This window comes from Balaenoptera musculus, chromosome 10 (genome assembly GCF_009873245.2).
Source record: "Balaenoptera musculus isolate JJ_BM4_2016_0621 chromosome 10, mBalMus1.pri.v3, whole genome shotgun sequence".
In the NCBI taxonomy this organism is placed as follows: domain Eukaryota; kingdom Metazoa; phylum Chordata; class Mammalia; order Artiodactyla; family Balaenopteridae; genus Balaenoptera; species Balaenoptera musculus.
The window spans coordinates 83348045-83368372 of NC_045794.1; the positions used below are offsets into that span (position 1 = coordinate 83348045).

At 40.5% G+C, this 20328-nt stretch overlaps 2 protein-coding genes across 7 annotated transcripts in view; both read left to right on the forward strand.

Moving 5' to 3' along the window:
* NR1H4 (nuclear receptor subfamily 1 group H member 4) overlaps positions 1 to 1810 on the forward strand; it is a 71031-nt gene extending 69221 nt beyond the window's left edge. For 3 of the 5 annotated variants that reach the window (XM_036865940.1, XM_036865941.1, XM_036865938.1), the window contains one exon: positions 651 to 1262. In XM_036865940.1, the coding sequence (XP_036721835.1) occupies positions 651 to 889 (239 nt within the window). In that variant the 3' untranslated portion in view covers positions 890 to 1262. Of the gene's footprint in view, positions 1 to 650 lie in introns of all 5 variants that reach the window. The other 2 variants (XM_036865939.1, XM_036865942.1) reach the window with 2 other exon arrangements.
* A 5601-nt stretch (positions 1811 to 7411) lies between these two features.
* GAS2L3 (growth arrest specific 2 like 3) overlaps positions 7412 to 20328 on the forward strand; it is a 33736-nt gene continuing 20819 nt past the window's right edge. Inside the window, exons 1-2 of one of the 2 annotated variants that reach the window (XM_036864596.1) lie at positions 7412 to 7522; positions 18988 to 19035. In XM_036864596.1, the coding sequence (XP_036720491.1) occupies positions 19012 to 19035 (24 nt within the window). In that variant the 5' untranslated portion in view covers positions 7412 to 7522; positions 18988 to 19011. The remainder of the gene's footprint in view (positions 7523 to 18987; positions 19036 to 20328) is intronic. The other variant, XM_036864597.1, reaches the window with a different exon arrangement.

The following is a 20328-nucleotide window of genomic DNA, read 5'->3' on the forward strand; positions in this document are numbered from 1 at the left end:
AAGCCAGAAGACTAAGAAGATAGTGGACTAGCGTCCCAAAGAACCATCTCACCCGAGTTAGAATTCAGGCTTCTTTTATACTAAAAGGGGAGAGGGTATGGCTGGTTGCTGCAAACTTCTTGATGCTGGAATCCTTTGTTCTTGCAGCGTGGGTCTGGTCACAATGTTCCCATAAACCTCCAACAAGATAAATGTTATTCTCTGTTCTGCAACTTTTTATCTCTATATGAATTGAAAAGTGTTATACCTTTAAAGGTCAGAACCTTGAGAATGGGATATCTTATATGTTTCAGGCTCTAGGCAACATTCTTTCACAAAAGGCACAGAGCCAGCATGACTAAGCACAAGCAACAGAGCACAAGGGTTAGAGCTGAAGGAATAGATTCAGTATGGAGTCTTTCTGGTACACATTGATTGGAAGGAGAATTTAGGGAGGCCTCTGGGGGGCAGTAAAGGTCTTATAGCTTGATCTAGTTGTGATTACACGAGTCTAAATACGTGTGTGTAAAAATTCATCAATTTGAACACTTAATTTGTACATTTTAAGTGTACATTTATAACTTACACTTCAAAAACGTTAACATTACTGTAATTATGCCAAATTATTACTTTTCCACTTTTTTGTCATTTTATTTTAAACTTCTAAACAGACAGACAATACATAAAGGACAGAGAGGCAGTAGAGAAGCTTCAGGAACCACTGCTTGATGTGCTACAAAAGTTGTGTAAGATTCATCAGCCTGAAAATCCTCAACATTTTGCCTGTCTTCTGGGTCGCCTGACTGAGTTGCGGACATTCAACCATCACCACGCAGAGATGCTTATGTCATGGAGAGTGAATGACCACAAGTTTACCCCGCTTCTCTGTGAAATCTGGGATGTGCAGTGATGGGCATTTCAGGGGCAGGGTCTAGCTCTTCATTTTCCTCATAATATAAATCCTATATATAACTTTCCTTTATTGCATTTGTACCTGGTTTTATGCAAGAATTCTCATCAATATTTATGTGGTAGTTATATAACCTCCACAATTGTAAATGCGGGGCTAGGTTGAAATACTTTCTCTACATTGTATTCTACAAGGCTTCAGGGAATCTTTCATTCAAATTGGTATGCCCTGTTTGCCTAATTAAATTAATCATTACTTCAAGTCTATCTGTTGAAATAGGGAAAATCTCATCTTGCTCTTCATCTTACCTTACTGCATATATTTTATTAAAAGGTTGTGTTCAATTTGGGCAATAAACTAAACATAATGGCAACAGGCTTTTCTTTGGGAACCAAATTTGAAAAATATACAACTTATTTCTTTAAATGACGAATGGCATCCTATTGAATCTGAGGGGGTAATTTCCACAAAGGTAAATTCTTAATACATAAATTGTGCTTTTCTCATCCCTGGAAGCCCTGGTGAATATTCATTCATTTTCCATAGCCCCCTGATCATTTCATATTCTTTGAAGTTCAAAGAGAATAGCATACAGAAAAGTTAATTATTCTCACATAAAACATTCCCTCAAGCAATCTCTTTCCTTAGTTAGGGTCTTGAGGCAGCATTTACAAATTCAGAGTACGCAGATAACTCCAGTGATGGGACATTCCATTTAGTCTCTTAAAAGTGCTCACTATTGGCTTTAGTGCATATAATTAATCATTTTTTGTTTGTTTTGTTTTTGGAAAACACTCCTTCCGCTGGGTGCACAGCTGTTGTATACTTCCCCCAAGGCAGGATTAGTTCATTTCCTTCCTTCATTGTTATACTGTTGCATTCTTCTCCCCATTATCCTTTGGTGAATACAATAAAACACCTATAAGTAATGGGCTTATATGTCCCTTTCTCCTGAAATCAGCCAAAATGGAGCTTGCTTAGCAAGCAAAGAGGTTTTCATATTAAAATATTAGGGCAACCCTGAAGTGCTAAAAATGGCTAGTCAGTAGAAAAGGGAGTGAGTTGGGGCTAACATTAGTTGGATTCCATTTGCTACAACAAAAAAGACTTGAGTCCCCACTAAGTAAGATATTGTTGCTAATTTCCATAGGAGATACAAAGATGATTAAGACACAGTAACTGCCTGGAGGGGCTTACAAAGAAGAGCAAAGTGCTGTGGGCTCACCTGAGAAAATCTCAAGGAGGAGGTGGCATTTCCCCTGGGCTTGGAAGGATAGTCAGGACTCCATGGGTCAGGGTAAGAGGGGAGGGGATTCAAGGTGAAAGGGGTGGCAGGAGCAAAAGAAGGGAGAAAAGGGAGTTGTGCAGATGTTAAAAGACCACAAGTAATCTGGGCAAGAGAGGGAGGGTGCACAGTACCTTTGTAAGCCACAGTTTCACCACTGCAAAATGAAGATCTCAGTACCCACCCACTAAAGGGATTTAGCTGATGCATGAAGAGCAAATGGGAAATTGCAGACCCACCAGGGAAGAGGGTGGTAAGGAAAGGACATTTAAGACAGAGAAGTAAATTTCTGAATGCCTGAGGGAGTAGGTCCAGTTTGGGGAACTGAGTGTAGTTTGGGGTTTCCAGATCATAAGGCATCTGTGGGGAAGGTGGTAGGAAATGAGCTGGGACTAAGGGGGCACTGTAGACAGAGCTAGGAGTTAATCCTGTAGGTCTGGATTTATGCAAGTGGTTAAGACCTTATAATAGCAAGTAATAATGCTCCTTATGTGGAAAATGAATTGTGATATAATGAGAAATATATATTTGGTCTTTGTCCCCAGTTTCTGACAGAGAGCTTCTAAAACGCTTGGCATTTCCTGAGCAATAGAAGCATCTTTCATTATTCATAACAAGACCCTTTCAACCATACCTGAGTTTATGCTAATAAGGTGACTCTTGGGAATTCCCTGGTGGTCCAGTGGTTAGGGCTTTGCATTTCCACTGCAGGGGGCATGGGTTTGATCCCTGGTTGGGGAACTAAGATACCACATGCCACTTAGCGCAGCCAAAAAAAAAAAAAGTGACTCTTGGTGGGCCCCTAGATGCTTCAGGATGGGGGGTGGCTGCCAGAGGAACCAACCATGTGATTAGAGGGTTAGACCTCTCAGTCCCATTCCTCAACCTCCAGAAAGGGGAGAGGAACCCAGAGATCGAGGTCAATTAGCAATGGCCAATGATTTAATCATTCATGTCTGTGTAATGGAACTTCCAATTAAAAAAAAAAAAAACCCTAAATGATGAGATTTGGAGAGCTTCTGGGTTGGTGAACACACCGAGGTACTAGGAGGGTGATGTGCCAGAGCATGGACGCTCCATGCCCTCCTCCCTATGCCCTATGTCTCTTCCATTTGACTGTTCCTGAGATGTAATCTTTATGATAAACTGGTAATGGTAAGTGAACTGCTTTCCTGAGTTCTGTGAGCCACACTAGCAAATTAACAAACCTGAAGAGGGAATCATCTGCAAATATCTTATTTCCAAATAAGGGCACATTCTGAGGTTCCAGGTGGACATGAATCTTGGAGGGAACACTATTCAACTCACTATATAGATATAATATTTTAGTATTAATCACAACTGTTGTTATCATACAATTTTATATCATTGAATTACTTACAGATATTTGTTAATGTAAATCAATAACATTCCTTTATAATAGAACTTTTAGTCTTGTTTTTAATGTAGTTGGCTCTCAGATCATCTGCTGAATGAGTAGCTTAATTGTGAACGAATCAAGATCTCTATTGTCCCAAAATTTCATCCAGCAGTTCATACAAGGCACAATCCATAGATTGATAGTCAATAATGTCAAAACATTAAAAACAACAGCAGAAACTACAAAATGCAGAAAAAACAACTAATAAACCAATCAAAAGAAAAAGAATTCTCCAACAACTACAGTAAACTTCAAGAAATAGAGCATTCTTGAAGAGCTGTGGGGAAAAAAAATCATATTTCAATATTCAAAGGTTATATAAGAGACTCTTCTGTATTCTGTAGAGATGTTTAGTCAGATGAACGAATATCCCTAATGTAATAACTTGAAAAATTTGATCTCCACACATGGTGCTTTCTTAAAGTGGGCACATAATCACAATCTCGGGAAAGTCAGAACTAAAATAGTTTATTATCTGATGGAAGCAAACTGGTGAATCTTGCTTTGCATGTTACAACCATGCCAATTTCAAGTGAGAACATCTAAAACATTGCTATTAACCTAACCACCAATTAGAAAATGTACACATGAAAGTAGATTGCAGCTCATTAGGTGAAACCCTCAATTACTAATTGCAGTGTTAAAATCAAGGTAGGTAAGATGGTGAGTGTGCTTAGGGGGCAGGGTACTAACTGGGAATTCATGTAAAAGTGAGGTTGAGGGAGCAACAAGGGGAACTTTTCTCTTTTTCACACATAAGGGAAAAGCAACAAGAATCAAAGAATCTAGAAGGGAACTCCTTACCCAATACCCACATTTAACCAGTGAGGAAGATGGGCTTAGAGAAGAGAAGTGATTTGCACAGATTTCCTGACTTCGGATTCACTTTCCATCACAATATCCTGTATCTTTATAAGGTAGAGGAGTTACCAAGACAAACCGAACAGACAATGAAAATAAAAAGAAAGCAACCATAAAAATACCCTGCTGCCAAAGTTTCAGCAAATGGCTTAGAGAAATATCAAGTGGTGTGTGTGTGTGTGTATTTGAATGAGAATGTGTACATACTTCAAATAGCATAGTTTCCATTTTTAATAAGTGGTATTCAAATGTTTAGTTACATAGTATGCATGTAAGAAAAAATAAATGTTAACTACTGGCTCATCAAACAAGATCCGTGTAACACAATTTACTTATTCTTAAGGTTCTGTAGAGAAGTGTACATATTTTGATATTAGGGCTCAACAAATCCAATTTAAAACCAGAACTCCACTTGAAATTTGGCTAAATGAAATGGTATGGAAAATTGCCCTTTAGTTTTTTGTTTTTGTTTTTTTTTATAATTTTTGGCTGCGTTGGGTCTTTGTTGCTGCACGGGCTTTCTCTAGTTGCGGCGAGCGGGGGCTACTCTTCATTGCGGTGCATGGGCTTCTCATTGTGGTGGCTTCTCTTGTTGCGGAGCACGGGCTCTAGGCGTGCAGGCTCAGTAGTTGTGGCATGTGGGCTTAGTGGCTCCGCAGCATGTGGGATCTTCCCGGACCAGGGCTTGAACCCGTGTCCCCTGCATTGGCAGGCGGATTCTTTTTTTTTTTTTTTTTAAATTAATTAATTAATTTATTTATTTTTGGCTGTGTTGGGTCTTCGTCTCTGTGCGAGGGCTTTCTCCAGTTGAGGCAAGCAGGGGCCACTCTTAATCGCGGTGCGCGGGCCTCTCACCATCGCGGCCTCTCTTGTTGCGGAGCACAGGCTCCAGAGGTGCAGGCTCAGTAGTTGTGGCTCACGGGCCCAGCCGCTCCACGGCATGTGGGATCTTCCCAGACCAGGGCTCAAACCCGTGTCCCCTGCATTGGCAGGCAGACTCTCAACCACTGCGCCACCAGGTAAGTCCTGCCCTTTAGTTTTAAATAGAAACACTATAAGACATAGGTTGATTTGAACAACAGGTCCTGTGAAAATGAATCTATAGCAGTCATGGGCAGCAAAGGGTTCTGGAATAGACATCAGTAAAAAAATGGAGCAACCACTCTTGGGCATCAGGTTCAATGACCACTTAAATGTCAACTTTTGGATGACCATCTTCACCTGCTTAACCCAGAAGGTAAGCTCTGTGAGAGCAGGACCCCAGTGCTTAGGATGGAGTCTGGTGCAGAGAAAGTGCTTAACAGTATTTATTGAATTGACTTCTCAAATCTGTATCTCTTTCACAAACTAATTTAACCAGCTTCAGACCTAACTTTCCAACCATCTTCTGAACACCTCAACCTGCACGTTCCTTTCACATTTCAAAGTGAACACAACCCCACACCAAAATGCATTATTCTTCCCCCACAGTTGTTTTCCCTGTGTTCCTTAGAGCGGCATCGCCGTCACATGATACCAAGTCCAGATAAATCAGCCTCTTGAATATCTCCAGACCCTCTTTCTCACCCTCCCTTCTCAGCTAGTTTATGTAATTATCATCTTTTCATTTTTAGAATTGCTGCCAGTCTTACTCCTTTCTTCAAAAATCCTCAAAAATGAATTTTTTTTCTTTTCCTGAAACACAAATCAATCACAATTGCCTGCAAGACAGAATCTAAATTCCTCAGTACCTATGAGGGTTTTCATCTGTGCTTACTCCTCCAGCCTGATCTACCTCCGAATCCCCAAACTTTAATCATTCAGAACTACTATTCCCAGAACAACTGCTCTCACATCCCTGGAAGCTTGTTGTTCTCTCTGCCTAGAAAGCACTCCTTACTCCAAATTATACTCTCTCTTGACAGATTCTTATTCGTCCTTCAAAATTCAAGTCCTTTCAAACCTCTGACCATCACCCTCCAAGACTGTTAGGTGTTCCCTCTTTTCGCAGACTTCCACTGGTTTCCACTGAGTCTTTACCACGCTGCTGGGCACGTGAAGGCAGGGGCTGTCGTCTTCACTTTAGTCTCTTCAGCGAGCAACAGTACCTCCTCATTGTTTTTGATGGGTGAATGAAGGAATAAATGCTGGGGAACATCATTCCAGGCAATTCTACTCTTTACAGATGGGAAACTGAGGCCCAGAGAGGCAACATGATGTGACAAAATAAAACTAAGAAGAGGGGAAAGGCCTGGCCTTCCAGGCTTTCGGCACCGGTTTTGCCCCCATAATAAGCCACAATTAGTGATCACAGACCTACCTCTTGTTACATTCAAGACCAGTCTCCATACTTCAACTCTGGGAGCTAGTAAGCAGCTCTCTTTGCGTTGAGGTTACTCCTTCTCCTCCCCTCCCCCAGACCCTGCTCCGGTGTTTCCTCAAGGAAAAGCCAACATCCTCTTTCCGCTTTCAGTTGTGGCCTGGAGCTACAGGATTTCTCTCCATCCCCCTCCCCACACCCCTCACAGGACTCCCATTCCTGCAAGGTGACAGTTTGTATCCGGAAACCGTAGCGTCCTCAGTACAGCCAGATCGCAGGTGGATTTAGAATTGGGAGGGGCTCTTAACAGAACAGGATAAAACTCAGAGCAACTCTACCGCGCACTATTCCGGGATGCTTGGAGAAGTTGATTCACCTCTCCTGCTAATCGGGACGAAAAGGGTTTGTTGCTGTCGCTCAGGGGCCAGATGAGAGGACGTACTCTGTGACCAAGCCATTTTCTGTGAGAAGAGGAGCTTGGCCCCCCCGAGTTGTGAGACGCCAGGCGGAGGAAGGCGAAGCGACCCTCGACCGAGAGGCGCGCGGGTCTCCTGCCCCACGGAGGCCTGGGGGCGGGGCCTCCAGCCACTCCCCCTCTCCGCCTTCTGATTGGTTCCTTCGAAACAGGCGGCGGCGAACTGCTGCGAAGCTCGAGGCAGAGGCGGCGGCGGCGGCGGCGGCGGCGGTTGGGCAGGGGCGTGCCGGCCAGGCAAAGATTGAGCGCGATGTCGCCCCACAGGGAGCAGTGACCCTCCTATGCCTGGGCGGGTGAGTACTTCTCTGTTTGCCTTCTCTTTCCTCGCGAACTCTTACTTGCCTTCTCGGGGCTGCCGCGCCTCAGCTTGCGCTCTAAGAGCCCCCAGCGCTCCGCGGAGGGGAAGCGGTGGTTCGGTTGGGCCCCGAGCTGCGGGATCCAAGACGCTGTGCGATTGGCCCGCTGCGGGAGTCTCGTGCTCTGATTGGTCCCCGGGGCCGTCAAGGTGAAGTTATGCCTGCCTTCCCATGCCCACCCGGGTGCGGTGCGAGGGGCCACAGGTGTGCTGGGGCGGGGGACGGCAGGTGTGGGTGTGCTAGGTTAGGGGAGAGGTAGCGACCCGCTGCCGCTCTGCTTTAGAATCCAAGGAGGGATCAGAGCCTGAAGCTAGTTTAGGCTCTCCAGGGGCACCTTCATTTCCAAGCACCTGGCACATATAGGGTCACTTGATTCCTTAGTGTCTCCCTCAGGAAGAAGTGGTGAAGTCACTGACCTTGGAAGGAGAATGACGCATAGTCATTTTGCACTCTGGCAGAGTTTACAGTTTCTTCCCTATATGTTCCCTCCAGTCGTTGCAAGGCCCGTGTCGCCGAATAACTGGAGGCTGTGCTCTATGCTTTCCCCACCCCCACGTCTCGGTTTGAAAGGCTGCGTTGCGGGGGGGGGTTTGTAGGTTGCCTTGGAAGTCGGAGGAAAGTTTTGGAGGGAGTGCTTGACCATGCAGTCACTCCTGGTTCCTAACGAATCTTTTCGAACCACGGGATTGAGTCTTACGGATTTAGAGCGCTTTGTGGTACGTCTGGTGAAGTTGAGTCGTTATTAAGTGAAGAGATTTTTTTTTTCCAGGCCCAGTCTAGGTCAGAGTTTGGGTTTTGCTTCGTTTGTGTGGAGAGTGCTAATACCTACTCTCTCAGAAGATAAGCAGTTTGTGAACTGCTGTCTGATCACCTCACTTGGGACTTAAATAATTAGGAATTGGAATTCTCACCACCTCAGATTCCCTTTGGGAGGAATAGATTTGAATGAAAAAGTGGAAACTGGTGATAGCCGTCTGGTGTAAAATCCTGATACATGTTGCCTGTCTGACTCATCTGTTTCAAAAGCTCATTAAAAACCAACAGATTTTGAATAGTGGGTGTCTCTGCTATTTTGATATTAAGGAATTATAAGTAATGTTTCTTTTAATGTAGCAGAGTTTCTAAACACGGGGGCTCTGAAGTCACACTTTACTATGTGTGTGACCTTAGGCAAGTTACTTAATCTTTCTAAGTCTAAATTTCATACTGTGCAAACGAAGGTTAATAATAAATAGTTCCTGCCTTACTGATGTGAAGGTCGTTGTGACGATCAAGTGAAATAAATAATCCATAGTACAGTGCCTGACACATAGCTTGTATTATTTCTATGCTGTTTAATTTGGATTAAAAGTTTCAAGCTATCCCCAAAGGGCAGAGAGGAGCAGAAGGTGAAGGCAGTGCCAGAGGTCATGGTAGTTATCATTCATTGATTAAGTTAGTCCATGTAAAGCACTTAAAGTTATTTCTGGCACATACTAAGCACTCACTACTGTTTATCAAACGCATTATTACCTAGAATGTGTCAGGTACTGTTCTAGGTGCTTTACTTATATTATTGTTAAACCTCTTAATAATCCTGCAGTGTCCTTGGTGTTTTCTCCATGTTATAGATTAAACTGAAGCTCAGAGAAAGGAATTAAGCTACTAAGGTCCACCCAGAATTCAGTCTAGACTGTCTCCAGTGTCCAGCCTCTTTTTTTTTTTTTTTAATCACACTACTCTTGCATTTATATTCCCAGCTATAAGCAACTTCTCTGCAGAGTTGTTTGTATGGCCCAGGTTCATTTCTGCTGTGGGTATCAGTTTATTTTGAATACTTCATTAAAAAATAGTGAGAAGTAACTTGTGATGGTAAATCAAAGTGTGTGATAAGGGAATAATGTCAACAGTATACCTGCTATTATATTAAAAAACTAAATGAGTCCAGTGATGTTTGGATGATTGGTCAGTTCAGAAGTAATGTTTCCTAATTTATATTTTCCCATTTAGCTTTTGCTCATTTACTGTACTTTTTACTAAGCAGCACTTTTTTTTCCTTTCCTGTCAATCTCAATTTAAGTTTGGAGATAAGAATGAAAGTTCAGTTATTTCAAAAAGTTTTTTCAATCTGGCTGTTGATGAGGAAAGTAGGAGATTAAGGTTAATGTGTATTGTTATGTTTTGCTTTCTTACAGTAACATGGCTGTGTATGTATGTCTATGTATGTCTATGTATGTGTGTTTTACTTTCTTCCTATTATTTGTTGCTTCCTATACTTTGATATCAGATATACCTTTACATCCTTAATGAACCATGCAGTGTACATAGAATTTGAGAGACTAGGAAACTTGAGGCTGTCAGTCTGTTGTCTCACTTTGAATTTCCCTATTTTAGTTGAAATGTAACTGCCATAGAGAAGTGCCTAAGAAGTAATGTTTATAAGATGCAGGCAATAATTATAATTGTATCTCTTTAGTGTTTCTCCTTCTAAAAACTCATAAAGTTTTCTCATGTTATTACGTTGTTACAGAGTAGGTGGTTTTAACAGAATGTTGCCATGTATTTCATAAGTGAATTACTAATGTACAAAGACCTAGAATGTATGAAATGTAGCAGAGACATTAAATGCAGTTTTGTTTTTGCTGCTGAAAGTGTCATGGGGATTTACAGTATTAAAACCATTGCTGAAGTGCTGATAGAGACTTCTGCCTGCTCTCACAAAACAAACTTTTTTGTAAGAAAGTATAAGCTATGGTGAAGGACTCACTTTATATGGAATTTTAAACATTATGACTTTTGTTTTCCCTTGATGGATGATTTGTTAATATTTTTGATCCCAAAAATAAAATTGGCTCTTGAAAAAAATTATTTAACTTTACTCAGGAGTTTTTCTTTTTCACACACACACACACACACACACACACACACACACACACACACACAGAGTTTAGAAAACACTGTGATCCCAGTAACATACTTAAATACTGCACTGCAGATTGCTTTTCGTTGCATGACATATAATAGACATCTTTTCATATCAGTACATATAGCTCTTATTCTTTTAAGAAGCTGAATGAATCCACTGAATGAATGTCCTGTAAGTTATTTTAGAGGTTTCCTGTTAATAGACACTTAATGTTGTTTTTACATTTCTTTATGTTACTGTATATGTATGTTTTCCAGAGTCTTTTAGTCTATCATATATAAAGGCAAACAGATTTTAAGTTTTTAAAAAAATTTTTGTATCCCACAAAATTTTATGACAAACTAATAATTCTGTCTAATACAAAATTAAATTATTCAGGTTGGATCTCTGCCAAACAGTGCAAAAGGAAATTTTCAAATAAAAAAGTAAAGACTCCCAACAAATGAAGAGCCTTTATATTTTGCAGATAACGTGTGATGTTTTATTACATAGTAAGAATCTTATTTCTTTCTCTTAAAAATCTTCATCTGCTACCTTTACCTTTAAGGAATATACCACAGATTTATTTCATTATTGTTTCATATTTCCTTTAGTAATAAATACAACACTTATTGTTTAGGAGTAATTCCAGAGCTAAATTTAACACTGAGTTCTACATACAAGTGGAAGAGATGGAGAAGGTTACCCCCTTACGAATCTTATTTTTTTTTAAGTGTAGAGTACAGCAAAATAGAAGCCTATATTGCTACACAACCTAAACAGAGGAGGAGGTTCAGGGAGGCTTTTTAGAGCAGTTGAATCTGAAGGGCAGGCAGGAGTGAGTCTGAAAGAGAGGAGGAAGGGGAGCGTTCCATGGAGATGGATCACAGAGGTGAGGAAGCAGCGTGCTCCACGGGCCAAAAGAAGTTCAACATGGCTGGAGTGTAAGGGTCAGAGGTGAGGCCGAGGGGATCCTATAAGGCTTTGATGGCTTCCTTAAGGAGTTTAGGCTTTATCCTGAAGGCAGTGGAGAGCCATTAAGGGTTTTAAGCAGGGAAGTAGTAACATCCTTAGATGGGAGTTTGTGAAGGCTCACTCTGGCTGCAGTACATGAAGAACAGGTTGGAGGCATGAGAGGGTAGAGAGAGGGCGACTGGTTGGAGGCTGTTTCAGTAAACCTGGAAAAGGATGGTGGTGGCTTGAACTAAAGGAGTGGCCATAGGTATTGAAGAGAAAATGTAAAGGTAGAAACAACGAGGTATGGCCATTGATGGTTTTGGCTGAGGTAGGGTAGGAGCCTGGGGCAGAGCTGTGAGAGAGGAAGGAGTCCGCATGACCTGGAACTTGGTGAGTGTGCGTGTTGTTCCCTGAGACAGTAAACGCTAGGAGCCTTTGTAAATATTTAAATGAATGAGTGAATGAATGATGTCAGATGTACAAAGGCAGGGTCATTGTTGATGATGATAGCACACACACAACACTCACAATGGCTTTTACCTGTAAACTTTGCATCTTTTTTTTTTTTTTAAGTGTACTATATACAACTGGTGCCCTTTACTCGTTGCTTCAATGCATTGGCCTTCTAACCATGTTTGGATACATATCGCTTTCTCGAGGTCAAATGTCTTGACCCTTTGGGAATATCTTCCTTTCTTCGCTTAAGATGTGTATTAGTTTCCTATTACTGCTAGAACAAATAACCACAAACTTAGTCGTTTAAAACAACATAAATGTATTTTACAGTTGGGAGGTCAAAATTCTGAAATGAGGTTAAAAAAAAGAAAAAGACTTAGTAGGGCTGTGTTCATTTTAAGGGTTCGGGGTGGGGGTGGGGGGAGTTCTTTTCTTTCCCTTTTCCAGCCTCTAGCGGGCACCTGCGTTTCCTGGCTCCTTCCTCTCAAAGCTAGCAGTGTAACAGCTCCAGTCTCTCTCTTTCTCTGCCTCTTGTGTCATGACATCTCTTTCTCTCTCTCTGCTTCTCTTCTCACATCCCCTTCTCTGGCTGTGACCTTTCTGCCTCCCTCTTAATTAATTAATTAATTAATTAATTAATTTATGGCTGTGTTGGGTCTTCGTTTCTGTTGTGGCGAGCGGGGGCCACTCTTCATCGCAGTGCGCGGGCCTCTCACTATCGCGGCCTCTCTTGTTGTGGAGCACAGGCTCCAGACGCGCAGGCTCAGTAATTGTGGCTCATGGGGGGGGGACCCAGTTGCTCCGCGGCATGTGGGATCCTCCCAGACCAGGGCTCGAACCCGTGTCCCCTGCATTGGCAGGCAGATTCTCAACCACTGCGCCACCAGGGAAGCCCTGCCTCCCTCTTATAAGGACTCTGGTAATTACATTGGGCTCACCAGGATAATCTCCCATCTCCTTAGGCCCTTAATTTACTCAATCAGCAAGATCCATTTTGCCCACGAAGGCAGTATATTCACAGGTTTTGGGGTTTAGTACATAGACATCTTTGGGGACCATTATGTGATCTACCACAGTGGAATTTATTTAAAAGCCGTAATAAAAATGTACCTGTCCAGTAGGGCAACCGTATGAATTCCTGAGTAGCACATTGCTCCCAGAGTCCTCACGCACTGGCACAGCTGTTCTATCTCGTTCATTTGGACCCTCTGCCAAATACACCAGTTTTAGTCATTTTTTTCTTAGTGATTCCTCTGGTATATCAGGCAGCTCACTTAACCTGCTGGTACCTTGACTAGTAACCACTCCACATATTTCACCTTGGACATGTTCGGTGAGAGGCAAAATTGTTTATCGGGTCACATAATAAATAAAAGTGAAAAGTAATAAAGAATACCCAAAAAAAGTCTCCTGTCAGACACATGTCTGCTGTATGGCTATTTCCAAGCTTTGCTGTCACATTTCACCTACCTGGTTTTTCCTAGAGATGTTCACATATGTCCCACCAGAAGTGTTTCCTAAACTTTCAGCTTGAATACTTCTCTCAACACTACTTCCAACAGCAATCCAGGGACTTATACTTGGTCAAGCAATGTACAGAAACAACGAAAAAATAGTATAAAGCACTGTTAGGACAGGTAGTTGGGAGAAATGCTCTGTGAATTCAAGAGCTACGGATATAGGCAGAATTAATTCAGGCCAATCAGGAAGGGCTCCTGGGAGGAGGTAAATCAGAATAGTTGTAAACCTGGATTAGTCGAGGTGAGGACTCTGTCTCCTTTGCTGACTCTTTCGTGACTACATGTTGGTTTTTTCCAGGACTTGTTCCTAGATCCTTGTCACTGCTTTCTCCATTTCTTTCTCGGATGATCTCATTCTTTCTAGTGGTTTTATCTCCCAAGGATTGCTGGCAATTTCTATCTCCTCCTGAACTTTCTTCTTAGCTCTAGATTAGCATTTCCAACTGCCAACCTGACATTTCCGCTTGAATGTCTTTAAAGGCTTCTCAAATTAGACATGACCAAAACATAGCACTTTTGCCCTGTCTCTGCTGGGTTCCCCGCTTCAGTCTGTTCAGCCTCCCATCATCTTCATCGCAGTAAACGCTGCCACTATCCATTCACTCAACTGCTTAAACCAGAAACCCAAGAGTTGTTCCTGACACTTCACTCTGCCCTTACCTCCCTCGCCTTCACCCTCCATCCCTAACCATTATCAAGTCTTGATTCTAACTCCAAAATAGATGTCAAAGCCATCCACTTTCCTCCGGTGGATACTTTGTCAGCATCCCTGCCCAGTCACCGTCATTGGTCACTGAACTGCTGCAGTGGATCCCCTCCCCTTCCCCTTCCAGGCTGCTCTCCATCTCATTTCCTGTGTGCTCAGTTTCCTTTGCTCTCGCTGTTTCTACCCCTCTATGCTGCTGCTTCTCTCAGTGTTTCTGCTAATTCTTTTTCCCACATCTCTACCCACCTCTCCTGTTTTTTTCCCCCTTTCTCTGTTAAACCCATCACTATTTCACTCCCATGTTTCTCTCTCCCCCTCAGGGAGCTCTGTTAAACTATGAAATACATTATGTCTCTCCCTTGGTTAAAACTCTTCCATGGCTTCCCACTGCAATTAGAATAAAATCTACTTTCCTCAGTATGGCGTCACGTGGTGGGGCTACTGCCTGACTTGCCAACCCTATCCACGCTTCAGCCATACTGGCTTCTTTCAGTTCTCGGAATGCGCCAAACTCTCTTGCTCTCTGTACAGAGTCTTTGCAAAAATTATTCTCTATGCATAGAACTCTTCCCCGTCTCTCTCCCTGACTAATTCCCACCATTCTTCAAGTTCATGTTTTTCCTACAGCAAAACCATTTCTAAATCACTCAATCAAAGTCTTAAAGTAGGCCCCTACTGTCTCTCTCTCTGTTTTTTCTTTCAAAACAATTACCATGGTTTAACCTTGTGTATTCACTACCTACACAAATGAACGTAGTAGCTCCATGAGAGCGTCACGTCTGTTATGTTCATCACTGCGTCTGTTGCCTGCGGTGCCCAGTTTAATAAAGGGTGTGAATAAATGATTGTTTAATAAATGAAGGAGTGGACACCGCTTGGACAAACATATAGCTTGAACAGTGATAGAGCCACAGAAATGAGTGAAACCAATAAGAATGGACAGTGAGGGGACAGCCTGAATGGAGCAAAGGGCCTGTGTGTGACGCAATCCTTAAGACTTATTCTAGCAAGAGAATTCTATGTCACAAATTCATATTTGAGTATGGATATTGGTATTTTAAAGTTTTTATGTTCACTTATAACCGTATTTATTTTTATGTTAGTAAAAGAAGCTTTCCAAATTATATTTAATGATTTGTCAGTATTAGCTTTGTTTTCTTACCTCTTTTTAATTTGATGAATTATGTTAAATGAACTGTAATTATGTCCTATCATAGTATTATCATAACAACTCATTTGTTAAGTGCTAGCTATGTGTCAGGTACTTTATTTGTATCACCTCATTTAATCTTTACAACAAGCAGACAAGGGAGGTGGTGGTATCCCATTTTACAAATGAGAACACAGGAGGCTCAGAGAAGTGAACTATCCCAAGATCATCTGGAACTCAAAGCAGATGGGTCTGCTACTTTCTACTACCCCAGTGGTGCCTTTATGGTGATTTATTTTACTATACATTTAAAAATATGAAATATGTTTGGTATGGATACAGCATTTCTATTTTTTCTTCTAGGCAATTAGGAAATATTTAACTCAAAATTTTAAAGCTGAGAAAGTTGTTTTTTATTCCCCTGAACAAATCAGGATATCTTCTTTAACTATTTTTCTAAATGAAACATTAAAAATGATGAAATGTTTTTTTGACACACAGAAGGGCGTACAGACCAGTATAATAATACCTGTGTTCTCACTGCTTATCTTGAACTAAAATCTTACTGGTACAGTTGAAAGGCCTCTGTGCATTCCATCCTAATCTCATCTCCCTCCCCTCCTCAGCAGTAACCACTGCGCCAGCTTGGGCATTTATCATATCCCTGCAGCTTATGTGTCTTGGCAGTAATCTGTCGGCTGGGTGCTGAATGTATATGTGTTGCAGTGGCAGTTAATGTTATTATTTTTCTGAGGAAACTTACTTTATTTCTTTGCTTTTTTGCCATTCTTTTCCAAATCGGCCCCCAATTTGTACCAGGACTGAGACATACCACCTTGTGCTCTCCCCACCATATTTTATAATGTGAGTGAGGAATTAAAATATACTCAGTTTCAGAGCCTACAGCTGTGGAACAAAGGAGCAGCTCCACGGGCTGACATTTTTTTCCCATCATGATCTGAAGTCAGACTGGTATGAAGAGCCTTACCATAAATAATCTTGAGGGCCTCAGGGCTGAAACTGTTTCTAAGTGGGCTAGGCCCAAATTCTGTTTAAGATTCAGGTGGATAAGTGCACTCTGTGCTTCTAACATTTTCTCCAGATTTAAAAAATTAAGTATAGTATTCACTTGTGATCTCTGCATAAGCTGTTTGTCTTGTTAAATAAAGCAGGGTTAGCGAATAGTTTGGACTTGGTCATTTGAGAGCTCTTTTTTTTTTTTTCCCCCAAATCCAAGGGAAGAGACTTCCTCAAGATGGCACAGAATTAAAGTAGTCTTCTCCAAAAAGACAGACAAAAACAGGAACCAAAAAAAAGCCAATAAATTGCTAATCAAGATGCAGATCCAGAAATGAAGAGTTGCTGATTCAGTGTAATTGGTTTATGTGGAAAAAAAAAATGGAGACTGAGACGTTTAGGGAAAGATAGATAAGAGGAAAGCAGGTAATAAACTGAATAAGAAGCATGAATTGGGATTGTGATGCAGATTGGGGACTGGGCTAATTGTAGACAAGAAGCTGCTTTTGGTATTCAACGCTTGAGACAAAAATGATTTGGAAAGAGAATAGTGAATGACTAGAAAGTAGGAATAACTGGCTCTTAGGATCTGGAACACAGTAAATACTCAGGAGTTAATGATGATTCACTGATACAATCTCATCAGTTTATGAAAGTTTTCCAATAAAAGCATATATTTGTGTACCTGATAGTTTTTCACATATGAAGATATAACTTATCTGAGTACCATTTATTAAATAACTTCTTTTTAAAGGTAATCCAGATGGTTATCATTTTGTCATCTTTAAAGTAGTTCTTTCTATTACATAAGAATGATGTGGGGGAAGATATATATATATATATATATATAAAAAATAGACTGCTAAAGTTCAGTGATTGAAGGTTGTGCACAAATTCTTCATTTCTTTCATAAAACTAATTTTGTTGAATTTTCCATAAAAAGTGCAACTACTAAACATTCTTGTGATAGCTTCTTTGTGACTGTGTCACTGTTCTTGATTTGCACACGCCTTATAATTCAGGCCTTCTTTTGTTTGGGGTTGGCAGTTCCAGCTGTTCAAGCTCTTGTCTGATTATGTGGGACTCCTTATTTTAATGGGAGCAGCTTCTTTGCTGTATTTTTTAAAAATGGTCTCGGAAGCTTCTTACTGTGGATCTTTGTTGGGGACAAAGGATTATTTATGCTAAAGGAAAACGTATTCCCCACTGAGTTAGCTCGTGGGAAGCATAACAAACTCATTAGTAATGCTCAATTGTACTTTGGCCTTTTGCTAGGGTAGAGAGAAGGAAAAATGACATCAAGGACATTCTGCTGTACTTTGCCTTCTTGCGAAGACAATGTGATGTGTAACATCAGACTTTTCAGTTAGGTTTAGCTCCAGTTCAGCTTTGGTAGTAGAAGAAATGTTCCTGAGAGGAAAGTGGGATGTGTAGTTGGCACTGTACCTGAGGTATGTTTGGTATAACTTAGGGGAGAAAGTAACTTTTCCTTGGAAATTGATAGCCTTATAAGCCATTTTCTATTTTTTCTTAGAATGTTTTAATGGTGGTTTACAATAAAAAATAGACTAGTGTATTATGCTGCTATAAGCAATCTAAAATCCTAGGTTTTATATATTCTATTATTCTGAGTGTTTTCAAACTCTTCACTTTCTTTCCTCTGAATATACATTAAAGAATTGTATTAATCTAACTTAAAGTTGTGGGGTTTTTTTCTTGTATGTTTCAAGAATAGTCCTTTAGAGTTCAAATTGCTTTTTTTTTTTTTTTGGTCTTTAGCACCTCATGGAGAAAATAACTTATGGACAATTATTAAGGAAAGGCATTGAGTATTGTTTCATAGTTAAAATTGACATTTTTCTTTATTACCTTGTCATCTGGTGGAAGAAGCTTATGGTTAAACCTGAGAATTTATACAAAGTTCAGATGAACTTATCTCTTTGTAAAGATCAGATGAGAGATACTTGACTTTCAGTATCAGTTGTGATATTTGTATTTACATTATATTTACAGTGTGTTTACAGGGGAAAATTCTGGAGCACTTTTAATGTAAGCTAAGTTTTTTTTTTTTTTTTTAAAGCACTTTTCTTTTTTATAGCTACTTTATTTATTTATTTTATTTTATTTTTGGCTGTGTTGGGTCTTCGGTTCATGCGAGGGCTTTCTCTAGTTGAGGCAAGTGGGGGCCACTCTTCATCGCGGTGCGGGGACCGCTCGTCATCGCGGTGCGCGGGCCTTTCACTATCGCGGCCCCTCCCGTTGAGGGGCACAGGCTCCAGACTCGCAGGCTCAGTAGTTGTGGCTCACGGGCCCAGCTGCTCCGTGGCATGTGGGATCTTCCCAGACTAGGGCTCGAACCCGTGTCCCCTGCATTAGCAGGCAGATTCTCAACCACTGCGCCACCAGGGAAGCCCTGTAAGCTAAGTTTTATTGTTAGTTTTATTTTACTAGTCAGATGCTTCAAGAATTACTTTGATATTAGTGCCAGAAACTACATATTAAAGTGTGTTTCAGATTTTCCTCTTTCAAATGAGGAGTACTTTTATGAAGTAAGAAACTAGGAGTATGATTGCCTTCTCCTATGGTCAAATTATTCCAAATAGAAAAGTATTAGGTTTTCAGTCAGATAAGAGAATAAAGCAGATTCCTTGTAATTTGGGGGAGTAGGAAAGCTACCATTGTCTGCATATTAATGTTCTGTTTTATTTTCAGAGCAGCAATATCATTTCAGCATAGATGACCATGCTGCCTGCAATTCAAGTAAGTGGTGTTCTTGGGAAAATATATATTTAAATTAATGAGATTAATATAATATTACAATAGTTAGAAAAAAACTAAAATTATCACAAAAATTTTCTATTTTACTGGTTTTTTTAAGCATCAAATTTAATAACAGGAATACTATATTTTCACTTTCTAGTTCTGAAAAGACTTTAATATTAAGCTCTCATTTATACTGCATATTTGTAAGAATCAAAAATATCTTAGGATTGGTGGGTTCATCGCATTTGTACTACCCTGGGAAAAGAATTGGAATAGTTTGTGATTTTCTTCTCATTACAATTTAGTATATGTTTGTAGTTAAAAGAGCTTTCAATGAAAACAAATATAAATTCTTAATTTTAGATAATTGTACACGTGCCCTGTAATGCCTGTAAATAATGTGGCATTAAAACTTAAAATTTAAAGAGTGTTTTTTTTTTGTTAGTTTTTTGGTGAGGGGAAGCAAAATGGAGGTAATAAGACAAACCTGAATAATCTTACATTTGAATGATTTCCAGAGTTGGTATTTATTCTTAGATCCTTTAAAAGTTTTCTTTCTTTTGACATAAATAGAACATGACTGAATTTTAACTTAAAGATAAAAATCACCTTGAAGGTCTACCTAGGAAGATGTAAGCAGCTGATAATAAAATTTGCCTTTGAAAGTGAGAATTTTAGAGTCAGTCAGATTTTGTGTCTGATTTTTGTTCTGCCACTCTGCTTGTGAGATCCTGGCAAGTTATTTTACCTCTCTGAGTCCCCGCTCCCTTGCCTCTGAGGTGAGGATAATAGCACATATTTTTCAGGGTAGTTGTGAGGAATCAATGAGATAACATGAGCCAAGTGCCTCCTGGAATGTGTTGTTACATAGTAGGCACTTCAGAACTTTGGTTGTATCATTGGTACAACAAAATTATCCAGATGTAAAGCTGGAGATTATAACTATGTCGTGAAAGTTTTTTTTTTTAATTTAGAAAGAAGGCTTATCAAGATAGCAGTGTGTGATAGCCTAGAGAAGATAACTTGTTTATAAAATGGCTAAGAACAATTCTGAATGGGATGCTGCTTTCTCCCTCCTATGCTGTGCAGCTATATCCTCCTACTCTACTAATAAAGAGTTCTTTTGTACTGTTTTCCTTTGGGGACTTGGGAGTTCATGGCAGTCTCCCAAAAGGTCTTATTCTTCCCCTTTGGGTACTCTCTAATCCACATTGAGTATGCTCAGAACTCCTTATTTCTCAAAACCATTTTTTATCTGATTACTTCTATTCATCTCTTTTTATCCAAGTC